Below are 13,086 nucleotides of genomic sequence, written 5' to 3'. Positions count from 1 at the left end.
TTTGAACCCATAGCCTCACAGATCCTTCAGAATTTATGCTTACTGAAACATTCTTAGCTGGCAAGTAAGTGAATGATATTGCTACACTGGAACAAATTAAATTTTTAGAATTAAGGCAGGATGATGGGACTGTGTTTGTGAGGGCAAAGGCTGAAATGCATACAAGTAAGCACTTAAGTAACAAGTAAAAAGATAATGTTATGCCCAACAACATTTTGGCATTGGAGACATGTTTTTTCACAAACTGGTCTGCACACTGGAAACTGGACTTGGCATAGGAAACTAAAGAGTGCCAAATTATGATAGAGCACTGCATAAGTTCAAGAAGGTTAAATGCAGGTTTTAACACTTTTTCAAAAAAAGTCAAATTAACCATTCAACCTGTTTAATAAATGATGTTCTTAATGCTGTAATTAGCAATCTGTTATACTGTAACATCAAACAATGGCATCAAAAAATGTATTTAAGATAGAAACAAATTTAAAAGACATCTAAAATTTCACTGTCACGCATGCACGTCTGAGGATCGCTTTGCTGGTTCTGATCAGGTATGAGGTGCCACCTCATGGCGAGAGGGGGCAAAGTTGCTAAATGCTTTGACTCTTCCCTCTGACCACTGCCCATTGCTTCCTCAACTCCCACCTCTTCCAGTCTGAAACAAATAAAAAGTGCCCATCCCTGGAAGGTAGCATCTAACTTCAACGTGAATATACAGTAAGGTTGAACTCCCAGTCAGCCAAACCCGAAGAATATTTTGTGTTCTAGCACCTCGTGAACCTGTTTATGTAATTGCAACCTTTGTGTTTCGAAAGAGACATTAAAAATGGGGTAGGCGAAGTTGGCACTGCAACTGTTTTTGTGCCTCTGCAATTTCACTCATTCACAACATATACTTTGCAACCTTTTTTGGGGTGGCCAGTTTGGCACGCCAACTATTTTTGTGACTCTGCAATTTCACTCATTCACAACATACACTTTGCAACCTTTTTAGAAATAAGTACATTTGGAAAAATGAATGAAAAAATAAGGTACATTCATAACAGTTGTCTTTCTGAATCCATGTAGTGTTGTTTTTGTTACAGGTATAATGTGGCCATTTCACAAAAAAATTACACAAGTTTACATTATTTAAAAAATCCATGAGAAATGCAACAAATTCAGTAAGCCTTGGATTTTAAGTACTTAATACTTAATTACATTTTGTCGAACACAAGCACAAGACAAAGGATATGAGAAACCAACTACCTGTACTGTACTCTTATTTTACCCCTATAAGCAAACAGCCAAAATTCATGCTTTTCCTGACCAGCAATGTTTTCCCTCCACCAACTGCATTGAATTAAGCTTAACTATACTGCATACCTTTGTTGTAGGGCAAGAAGTGTAGGTTCTCTTAGACCTTCATTATCTGCCTTCTCTTCGATGTCCTCAATACTTTTCAGCAGCTGCTCCTTGCGTTCTTTAAAAGAAGCCCACAAAGTTGTAAGGGCTTCAGCTTCACTCTGTTTTGTACCCAGAATATTCTGAACTAGTTCCAGTTCTGTGCCCAGTTGATCAGCTAAAGCTCTGCAAGAGGTCCTCTGCTCAGAATCACCTTCTTTAATGTGATAAAGAGCCTTGCTAAGACTCCCATCCACACTGACTGCCAATAGTTCCAAACTGCTTACTTGGGGAACTGTATCTTTCAATTCTTGCTGTAGGGATTCACTTTTACTTTTATCCCAATTGTTTGCAGACTCAACAATCTTCCTTAAATGATGTAATATACCAGATGCTCTCTTATGTGTTTGTACAAATATTTCTAGTTGTTTCAGTACTTCATTTCTCCTTTCCAATGTCTGATCTGCTTCACGGAAGAGCTGAAAATAATCCTCTTTCCTACTCTGTAAGACATCTTGGTCTTCAGGACTGCAGACAGAGCATAGGATATCAACTTGGGCCTGTAGGCTTTCTTTCTTTGCATTCTGTTTCTCAAGTTCAGCCAAGTTGTTCTGAAAACAATACAATGAAATACAATAAAAAGTAAGAAATTGTATCTGTCTTTTTTTCCTGATGAGCATTTACATAATGAAATATTTTTCTCAAGCAAACATTTAAAGTTTATTCTAATAAAACAAAAATCTACAAAATTGTTTTTGCAAATTCCTTAAAATTTTTCATACAATGAAGTGAGAGATACTTTTATATGTCCTTAATAATGCAAACATTTCATCATTTAATTTATCATTGTCATTTTCACTCTGTTCATCCTGATGAGTGTTGTACTTAAAACAAGCTGAACTGGCAGACTATGACATTATATCCTCAGCAATTTCTTCCAACCCATGGTCGATCCCGTATGCTCACAGGGCAGCTGAGAGATTCAGTACATCTATCCATTTTCAGACTGGATGAATTTAATTATAGGATAGCTGGGAGCTTAAGGTTATTTTGGCAGCAGAGTGCAACATGCAGGAACCAAACCTAGAGAGGGTGCCTGTCTTTCTAAGGGTACATTCAATCCAGTATATACAAGTAACAAGTTTTATGTTTTTGACATACGAGAGGAAAGTCAAATACTTTGGAGCAAAACCTACACAGACATGGTGGGACTGTGCCAATATTTCAAAACTATTAAAAAGACCATAAATTAGAAGCTAAGACTCTTTCTGTGCCTCCGTCCCATAATCAGTTCCAGAGGCTCATAGTCAAACCTACACTATCTTGTCAAACTGGAACCATGATGTGTATAAGTCTCCAAAACAAAGGACTGTGGACTCATCCATGGCTGATTCCTGCAGTGCTTCTGAAACAGTATATGACTACTTGCTGCCTTGTAATGCACAAAACGAATTCACAAAATGAATGGCTAGAAACGCCAGAGTATGACATGAAAAGTATTTTGAGATGATAGTAATGGTAAAATGTTACAAAGAGTGAATGACAGGATTTAAAAAAGAATTTCAAAACTATACATACTAGTCCAGACTGAGTGCTGTCTTACAAAATAATGAATTACTTCCAAACAAGCCTAAAGCACACAATGAAGAATTGTACATACAGTACACCTTCCATGCTAAATAAAAAAGATAAACCAGATACAGTAAAGTACATATAAAGGCTATACAAAACATCCATCCATCCATCTATTATCCAACCCGCTATATCCTAACTACTGGGTCACAGAGGTCTTCTGGAAACAATCCCAGCCAACACAGGGTGCAAGGCAGGAAACAAAACCTGGGCAGGGCGCCAACCCAGTATGCAAAACAAATATCTAATATCTATCCATGCTTCATAATCCAAATACCTAATTAACAAGTCTTATATTTCTTCATAAAACTAGAAAAAAAATAAACAGAATGATGCTTACATATATTCTATTTCTCAGTAGGGTTGTTTTCTTACCATGGCACATTTTGTAGTGTGATAAAATCTGAGTCCATATACTAATATTAGTCATTATCAGTAAAAGTGAAAAGACAAAATATACATATTAAAACTTAATAAAGACCATATATCATGAAAAAGGATAACAAATCAAACCTGTTATAATAAACTTTTACTTTGCACCATCAACTTATTTTACCTTTATCCTTCTATCAATGTTAATTTCACCTGATATTATCCATGGCTTATCAATTAATCACTTCTGTCATCCATAATAAAAAAATACTAGCAGATAAAGTTCTAGCACTTCAGCTGCTACAGTGAAGAATTGCTGCTATATTGATCATTGCATCAGAAAAAAAAATTGGAAATAATTGAATCTTTCATACTTCAAAATGTCATTAGACTGGCAATCTAAAATCAGTTCTAGTATAAAAAATAAAAGTTTAATTTTATCATGGACCAATACATAAGTAAAGTGAACATCTAAATATAAGAAAACATCCCCTACTTTAATTTCATTATATGTTGGCTGGAGATCTGTTATGTTAACTTCACAAGTGGACTGGAGACTGTTCAGGAATTGTTCAATCCAGTTTGACAGCTGAAGAAGGCTATCATCATATTCCTGGATTTTTGTAATGTGAGACTGAACTTGCTGGATTCTGAAAAACAGAAAAATAAGTTTTAAGATCTATTGTATAGAATATATAAGAGGTGATCACACACTCAGACAGAAAATAAAGTTAATTATATGCTTATTTGTAGAATATTTGGCCATTTATAAATAAGATCATAATCATAATATATAATCAGATCTCATATTAGATCTTACACTGGTGCCAGACTCATTTAAGATGCAGCAAAGTAATACAACAGCATATTGCAGTTTTTGACAGTTCTTGAAAAAGAGGATAAAACACGTCAGTGCTTTGGGCATAACATTAGTAGGCCATAGCACCCAAGTAAACCTTACATACAACCAGCTGTGTTACCTGGCTTCACCCAGGATATATTGCAAAGCAATGGGTGTCAGTTACAGTGCTATCGGTTAATCAAGTGTACAATTACTGTGTAACTAACTAAGTGCTTTTTTTGTATGTAAAATTTATTTTATTTTAACCATGGGCTAATATTATCAGTGAGCAGTAGGGTGTATTGGTTAAGGCTTTGGACCTAAGACTTTAGATCATGAGGTTGTGGGTTCAAAACCCATTACTGACACTGTGTGATTATGAGCAAGTCATTTCACCCAATGGTTTTCAGCCATGACTGTTGGCTGGAGGTCGACGCAGCGGAATAGATAACCATAATAAGAGCCGATATGTTTCTAAGAGTGCCGGTATTCAACAGCAAAAAACAGTGCTTGCTAACCATCGAGCTTTGTATTTTCTTTGTTTTGATTTTTTTTTTCTTTTCACATCTTTTGCATCAAATGTCTTTTCTCCTGTCTGGCATATCGCCACATCTTCAGTCATCCACCCACCCTTTTGGTTACCAGTGCTATTTGCATGTCTTATCAATCACTTTTGCTGCATCCTTCATTTGTATAAGGCATGCCCTCAGCACAGTGAAGATCATATAAGTTAGCATAAAATTAATAACTATCGGCAAATAAAAAAGTTTGTTAATTTTACTTTTTTCTACATTATCACCAAATTTCAATCAAATCTGTCATGGCATTTTTGAGATTTTGGGTATTTGCTAAAAAAAAACTGTACTTGAAAATCTATGAAGAAGGAGAATGGCCAGAAGACTTTAAAGAAGTGATTTTGATACTAGTAACAAAAAAGACAAATGCAACATATTGTGCAGACTATAAAACGCGTATTATCCTATGCATCAAAGGTAGTGATAAAGTTGATAGGAAAAAAAAGATTAGAAACAAAGGCAGAAAACTACTGTATATGTCAGAGGATCAGTTTGGATTAAGAAAGGGAGACGAATGAGAGATACTATCATTGTGCTTCAGATACTGAGTTAAAAAAGTCTAGAGTACAATAAAGAAATATATGTCTATTTAGAGAAAACATCGGACTGAGTCAACTGGGTAAAACTGCTAGGAATATTGAAAGATACAGTATATGAGTAGAATGGCAAGACAAAAGACTTATTAGGCATCTATATAAGATAGTCAGCAAATGTAAAACCCACATGTGGAAACAGAGATATCTCAAATAGAAAGAGGTAACAGACAGGGGTGTTTATTCTCACCAATCCTATTTAACATCCACGTTGAGAGAATACTTAAAGAAGCACAGACAAACAACAAGCTAGTGGTGAAAGTTGGAGGAAGACAGGTTACATCAGTAAGATCTGCAGGCGATAAAGCAATAACATGAAGCAATGAATAAGGACTACAATATCTAATGAACAAATTAGATTACATATGTAAGATGTATAGAATGAAGAGCAGTATAAACAAGCAAAAGTGATCTGCATAACAAAAAAAAGAACAAAGAAACCAGTAAAAATAAGATTGGAGAACACATTTTGAAAGGAGTAGAAAACTACAAATAAATTGGGGAATATGCTGTGAAGGAATAGAAGAAGAGAAAAAGAAACAAAAATACATAGAGCAATGGAAAAAGCAGCCTTGAATCCAAAACAGTAATTGATACCAACTTGAATGGATAGAACATTGGAGAAAAGAATAACTAAAACAGTAATCTGGAGTATCGTATTGCATGGAGCAGAGACATGGACAATGAGGACTATGGCTATGAAGAAGGATGGAAAAGTTCAGTTGGATGGATACATTATCTAATGAAAAAGTGCTGGAAAGAATTAGTGAAGAAAAGAGTATATTGGATACGGTGAGAAGATGGCAACAAAAGTAGATGGGACATAAGCTAAGAAGGATTGTTGAAGATAGTGCTGGTGGGTTAACTGGGCTTAAAGAAATCATGACAGAGGCCAAGGCAGGACATGTTATATTACCTAAAAGATGATAAATCACATCAAGTAATGAAAAAATGCAGAAGACAGAATATAGTGGAGAACTGGTGATCATTAGACGTGCCCTACAGCAAATAACTATAGAAGAGGAAGTTCATTGTTTTAGAAACTGAAAACATTCATTAAACAAATATAATGTGTATTTGTTTATTTACAAGCATTAAAACATTTTCCAAAACAAAGCCACAATTCCGTAAGGTGGAAAATTAAGTTTTAAATCAAGTGCAAATACAAGAAAGTGCTTTGAGTATTCTGCATCTTTTGTCTAAAACATATTTTTTCGAAAAATAAACTTTTAGGGTCAATTGTGTTAAAAATGTATACATGTCAATCAATAGGATTTTACAATTTTAGGATTGCAGTGATTGGTTTAGCCATAGATATACTGTACACACACTCACAGAAATAAATACCAGAAAAGGTTAAATTGGGTTAAAATGTTTAAGTATGTCAAGATGAAATTTTAACTCTATTACAGTAGTTTTATGATACAAATGTAGCAAACAAAAGAATTTATTATATTATATGTTTGTTAAACAGTGAAAAATTTAAATACTAGTCCTAGGATATAACATATTCTTTCTAGCAGTTTTACCTTAAGTTATATTTATTTTATTTTTAACATTACTATTTAGCATTGATTTAAATGAGTTCAAGCACTATTACAAATTATGTTAAAAATGAGGAAAAATCAAGGGATTATTTATTAGAAACACACCTATCTGGTATAGCATTTGCCAGGGTATACAGTCTCTCTTCAGTGTGCTTCATGTTGCGTTTTATCTCATTCACTATGTTTTCCCTGGCTGTGGGGTAAAGGGAAGCTGCAAGATTTGAAAGTGTCTGATATGCTGACTCATGGGATGTCACTTCATGTTGTAAATCCTGGAGTTAACAAGCAAACAAAAATTAAAAATACTAAATATGAAATAGGTAAAAAGTCATTAACATTAGAGAACAAAGTGAATAAATAAAATGAATTGATTTTTATTCTGTGCCTTTTTGTCCAATACAAAATCCACACACAAAACAACAGAAAACTGTACAGGTTACATCATTCTTGATTTGTCATATATAATTTATCACTAACAAACTTTCTGTATATAACCAAAACAATTTTTCTTTAGGTTTTCAGCATAGTCAATGTGATTTAGTCCAAACAAACATATGGCATTTTCTAATAATCAAAAGTTAACATTTATTGAGCAAAAATTTTAACAACTGATCTATTAAGCTGGGAGAAACCTGAAGCTATTACAAATACAACTGTTATAAAAGAAGACAACTGACTTGTAAGTCCATCTCCATTACAGTGTACATAAATTATGTATGTTTTCCTCTTAGAGACCATTTATAAAATGAATGCCATAAAAGAAAAAAAAACACACAAGAGTTTTGCACAAATTTAACAGAGAAAATATGTGTTTTACCTTTAAAGTGTCAAGATCGCTTTGAAGCTTTGCTTGATCAATAGACATGAGATGTGCCTGTGTGCCAATTACTGCTTCACATCTCTCGAGCCAGGACTCAAAGGTACTCCATTCTTTTTCAAATCTAAGCAACAAACACAGAACAGCATGAGAGAGATGCATATGGATGGCTGAATTCATTTTAGCCAGAGCTCCCAAAACAAAATCGATGGATGTAATTGAATCTGTTTATTATTTAGAATAGTATTTGTTTTTAAAAAGTAAAAAAAAATGTCTATAATCATTTATGGGGTAAAAAATGGCGTATTGCCTAAGGTCTGCTGTGATTTAAAAATTGTAGCTATTATACTCTTTATCTCTCTCTTTTCCAACACAATCTGTTTTACCTATATTTTATGAATCTCCCACTCTCTCACATCATTTAACACTACTTGTTACTGGTAAACTAATTTATTTTTCTTCTTTTGAGAAATGTACTACTAATTTCTTTGTATCTGTTGTAAGCTATATGTACATTCCATGGGTTTCAGGTTGTGTGAGAAGTAAAAGGACTCGTTCATATTCCTTAATATCTCCTGTCTCACCGTTGCCACATTGCAAGGAGGTTTTCCAGTTTAGTTTGTTTTTGTTTTGCTTGCTGCATATCTTTCTCATAGCGTTGCTGCAAGGAAATGACATTCTGCTCAGCTTTGTCTTTATCGGTGACTTTACGAGCTCCTGCCAGTAGCGATGTGATTGTGGTCCTCAGTGGCTCTAAGGAGAGTGTGAGGTCCTGTCAAAAAGGATACAGCATGCATTTAGAGATATGCCAAAAAGTATGTAAGATTTTATATATGACTCTTTGTGGACTCCAGGTGGTGAATGGAATATACAGGGTAGTTACTGTACATCTAGAACGACTTCAAGCAATTAATGAAAACAATGTTTTATAATATATTGCTTAAAATATCTTCAAGGTAATGTAAACACAACCTGTTTGCTTTGCTGCAAATATACTGTAAATGTGACAATACTGCTACTACTACAATTCAGAAAAGCAAAAAAAACAGAATAATAATGTAGCTGATAAAATTACCCTAATAATCGATTTGTTTTGTAATGGATACAAGGAAAAAACGTATACCTCAGGTTAACACAATGAGTCAAAAGCTAGAATTTACCAGCAACATTGTGGTTAACACCTTAGCAAATACTGTATACTACACTACATGGCTTCAGTAAATGGCTAAATGAATGAATAAATATATACTGCTTCACCTATTATAATATATATATAATATATAAATATATAATGAATAAGAATACAGTACCTTTGGACATATTTTAAAGTTGTAAGAATTTCATTATTAAGTTGGAACTTTCAGTATGAAGAAAACAGGATAAAAAGAATAACAATTCATATAATAGTGTATATTAAATGGCTAAATTACTGGTCAAGTGATAGTGAAATAGATGTGAATTTGCATATTTTAAATTAACCATGGGTGGCACTGTGGCGCAGTGGTAGCACTGCTGCCTCGCAGTTAGGAGACCCAGGTTTGCTTCCCAGGTCCTCCCTGCGTGGAGTTTGCATGTTCTCCCCGTGTCTGTGTGGGCTTCCTCCCACAGTACAAAAATATGTAGGTTAGGTGCACTGGCGATTTTAAATTGTCCCTAGTGTGTGCTTGGTAGGTGTGTGTGCGCCCTGCTCTGGGTTTGTTTCCTGCTTGTGCCCTGTGTTGGCTAGGATTGGCTCCAGCGGACCCCTGTGACCCTGTAGTTAGGATATAGCAGGCTGGATGATGGATGGATAAATTAACCATGTTCATTCATTCATTTTCTGAAAAGCATCAGGCATAAAGGCACACTCCATATATTAAACCAATTTAGATTTGCCAATAAATTTTTCAGACATATCTTTGGCATGCAAGAAAAAATCCACTCAAGCGTAAGAACAATATAAACTAAAATAATTTAATGACTGGGCTGAGAATCGAAGGCAGGTTCCTGGAATTGTAAAACAGAAGAGCTCTACACTGTGCAAGGAATTTTATCTTACTCTATGAAAACCTTTTGACTGTTTTAAGCTATATGACATGAGGGTTCAAAGATTAAAACTGCTGATTCACAACTCCCCAGTGTAGAGATTGCATCTTGGTCTTTGTCATTCCCATTCTCCTTGAATGTGTGAGGGTATTTTCTGAAGCCTCCTGTTCCTCATACCTCCCAAGTCATAAGTGTTCAGTTAAAAAAAACACCTCTAAACTGACTGTTGTGTGACACTGTGGATGGGCATGTGAACTGACTTGACTGACTGGAATCCTGTCCAGGTCAATAAAATCAGTAGCAAGAAACAGCACAATGATTTTAAAATGTATAACAGTTCCACCAAAGAATTTTACCCTAGACATCTTTAGTTTGAACAATGCTTGGCTTTTTAAATATGCTTAATAGAATATGTGGAATTAAGTTTAACAGTTTTAAACTGGCATCACATTCTGTGACTTTTAGTTAGAGTGGATGTCAAATCTGACAACAGAAGTTGCTGTTCTTGATCCTAAAGGATGTTAGACTAATCATTATAAATCCCAGAGCATGACAACTTACACAACTCAATGACAATGTTATAGCACAGTTCAACATTTCCAAAGTATCACAAGCTCTGCCTTTTTTTCTGACAAACATGCTGCTTGAAAGTGCAGCTTCAATCTTAGACATTTTTTTCCCAAACTGTCATGATATGTAAAATACAAGCCATCAGACAGGCAAGTCTCTGTTCTGTTTATGAAATCCAAAACACATTCTCTTTTCCTCTTGGCTAGTCTATGCTTTGTACTTCTGGGATGTGCACATGAGGACTAGTTGGTTATCACTTCTTACATACAAAGAACACTCCCTTATGACTTAACTCAAAATCAAACCTAATGTAGTTGCTGGGAATGTCAGACTAAACGACCGCCTCTGACTCATAAGGATTATATAAATGAAGCCTGCAAAAATAGCTTGAAAAATTGTGTATTGTCGTAGAAGCTTTAGCATATCATACTTTGATTTAAATACAATGCTCAGGATTACTGACCCCATGTTTCTGAAGCTCTTTGTGTGTTTCTGTGGCAGAAGAACAAGACGTAACTGAGGAAAATAATTTATCTTCTAAATTTTCCAAAGTCTTTTCAACCTGAAAGCAAGAGACATTAAATTAACCCTTAATCCTGAAAATAATGCAGACTCTAAAGAAAGCTGCTGACTTTAAGCAAAGCTACTCAGTTTACTGCAAAAGGTGCTGGGTTTACATTAAAAAATAGTGCCATTTTATATTAATATGGTTTTAACATCTGCAAAAAGTACATATTTTGTTACAGACCTCTATAAGGCTGCCTTGAAATTTCTGTAAGTGTGAGGAATTTTCTTGTAAAACTCCATTCAGATGTTGCACTTGCTCTTTCAGCTCTTCCCAGTGTCTGCCGATTTGCGTCAATCTGGCTTTTATGCGTGCAGCTTCTCCAGAAGATACACACTGCCCCAGGGACACAGACTTATCTTCCAAAGACGGGATTACTTTAGCCTTGGCCTCAAGTTCTTTACTGATGTCCTTTGAATCAGTGAAACAAAAAATGTAAGTTTTAACTTTTTTTTTTAACTTGGCAATTATTACCCATTCAGTTAGCATGTTAGCATGATTTTGGAAGCAAGAAAATAAACTATAAAAGTTGGTAGTATACATATAATGAGGATATCAACATTAAAAAAAAACATATTTATTTTACTTTTTGGCAGAAAACCAATTGAACTTTAAAGAAAATAATTACAAAGTAAGCATTTGTTGTGGGGTACAAAATCTGTACATTTTGGTTTATATTTCCATTATATTTTGTTCAAGACAAGACAACAGATGAACTACATTCAGGACAAATCAAAGCATGTCTTCCTCCATATCTCACTTTTAAAACAGCTGTTCCAACAAAGAAAGAAAGACATGCTGGTGCCTCAGGCTATCAATTACTTTATAACCTGAGAAAGGATGGACATCTAATCATTTTACAGCCTAGGAAAGGAAGACCTGCCGATACCTCAGAGAACATAAAAACGTTTTATTACTTGGGAAAACGGACAGTGAATTCATTCATCATACTGACAGCCAGCCAATTAGAATATCTAACAATCACATCTTGCAAAACCCCACAGTAGAATTTTAGAATAAATATGCCTCGTCTGAGGAGTGATATAGTAAGGAAGGAGGGAGGAAGAAGAAGGGATGAATACGTCACAAGAGAACAGAGCGACAGCAATGTGCAGCCGCTTCCATTTGGTCATCAGAAAAGCATCGTGAACAACTACGAGTACTAGATCACAAGCCGCCTGCGACATTCATCCTTGTCATCTTTACTTATTTGTAAGCTTTTTTTTAAAGACTATATATATCCAGACTTTTCTATCAGTCCTATTTTCTATTATTCTTTGTTCCACTGGTATTATTATTCCTGAAATATATACCATGCTGCTTTTAACTTTCCATGCTTTGTCTTAATATCTAGAGTGACTGAAGTAATAAGGTAGACTTCATTGACCACCTGGTGCAGCCAGAGGTTTGCCATTACCTCTGTGATGTGAGGTTTATTAAGGGCTGCAGGTGAGAGTTCCAACCCATAGTAGGGAACAGTACATAAAGTAAGGCATTCTTGGCTGATAAATGGCCTATAGTCAAGAGTGCTGAGCCTTTGTATGTTTAAATGTATTATTGTAGACCAAAAGTAATATTTATGTCTGAGATATCATTAAAACATCGTATGTTGTTCGTGCCAATAATAAGTAAGTCTCTTGAAGTGCTGAAAGAGTGATAGGCTGTGTTATTCCTAAGGCACTTGTGTGGTTTAAAGTGCCAGAGGTTAACCAGCTGTGTGTTTGTCATTCATGGGGCACTGTTGTGATGAGGTTCTGTGTGTATGCGTATAGCTATGTATGCGTGTGTTAATCTTAAAGTGCAACAGTAGACCAACCCGGTAACGAACTTGACGAGTACACTTACCCTTGAAGAAAACAGGTAAAGGGTAACTAGAGGGAAATATTACGATAATACAGCATTCCAATGTTTTAGTTTCCTAAGTGTGTATAAACCTTACTTAATACTTTGCATAAACACCATTTCACTTGATTACATCAGTAAGTCTCTTTGGATGGATTTCTATCAATGTAGCACACCTTAACTTTGCAATTTTATCCCACTATCATTGGTGAAGACTGTCAGTTTGCAAATGGATCTCTAGTGCACAGCCCCCTTCAGTTGAGTCCTCATATTATTTGTCAGATTGATATGTGGGGGTCTAACTGGGCAGTTTCAAGACCTTGATTT

The 13,086-nt window shown here is 35.1% G+C and overlaps 1 protein-coding gene across 7 annotated transcripts in view; it reads right to left on the bottom strand.

Moving 5' to 3' along the window:
- Positions 1-13,086, bottom strand: part of LOC120525468 (nesprin-1-like) — a 305,232-nt gene that overhangs the window by 215,972 nt on the left and 76,174 nt on the right. For all 7 annotated transcript variants that reach the window (XM_039747791.1, XM_039747789.1, XM_039747790.1 and 4 more), the window contains exons 30-36: positions 11,101-11,328; positions 10,816-10,914; positions 8,342-8,529; positions 7,758-7,881; positions 7,046-7,212; positions 3,881-4,034; positions 1,363-1,991 (exon numbers count right to left, since the gene is read on the bottom strand). In XM_039747791.1, the coding sequence (XP_039603725.1) occupies positions 1,363-1,991; positions 3,881-4,034; positions 7,046-7,212; positions 7,758-7,881; positions 8,342-8,529; positions 10,816-10,914; positions 11,101-11,328 (1,589 nt within the window). The remainder of the gene's footprint in view (positions 1-1,362; positions 1,992-3,880; positions 4,035-7,045; positions 7,213-7,757; positions 7,882-8,341; positions 8,530-10,815; positions 10,915-11,100; positions 11,329-13,086) is intronic.

The sequence above is a fragment of the Polypterus senegalus genome, chromosome 3 (genome assembly GCF_016835505.1).
Source record: "Polypterus senegalus isolate Bchr_013 chromosome 3, ASM1683550v1, whole genome shotgun sequence".
In the NCBI taxonomy this organism is placed as follows: domain Eukaryota; kingdom Metazoa; phylum Chordata; class Cladistia; order Polypteriformes; family Polypteridae; genus Polypterus; species Polypterus senegalus.
The sequence above is the reverse complement of the archived record's forward strand: the minus strand, read 5'-3'. Positions and strand labels throughout refer to the sequence as shown.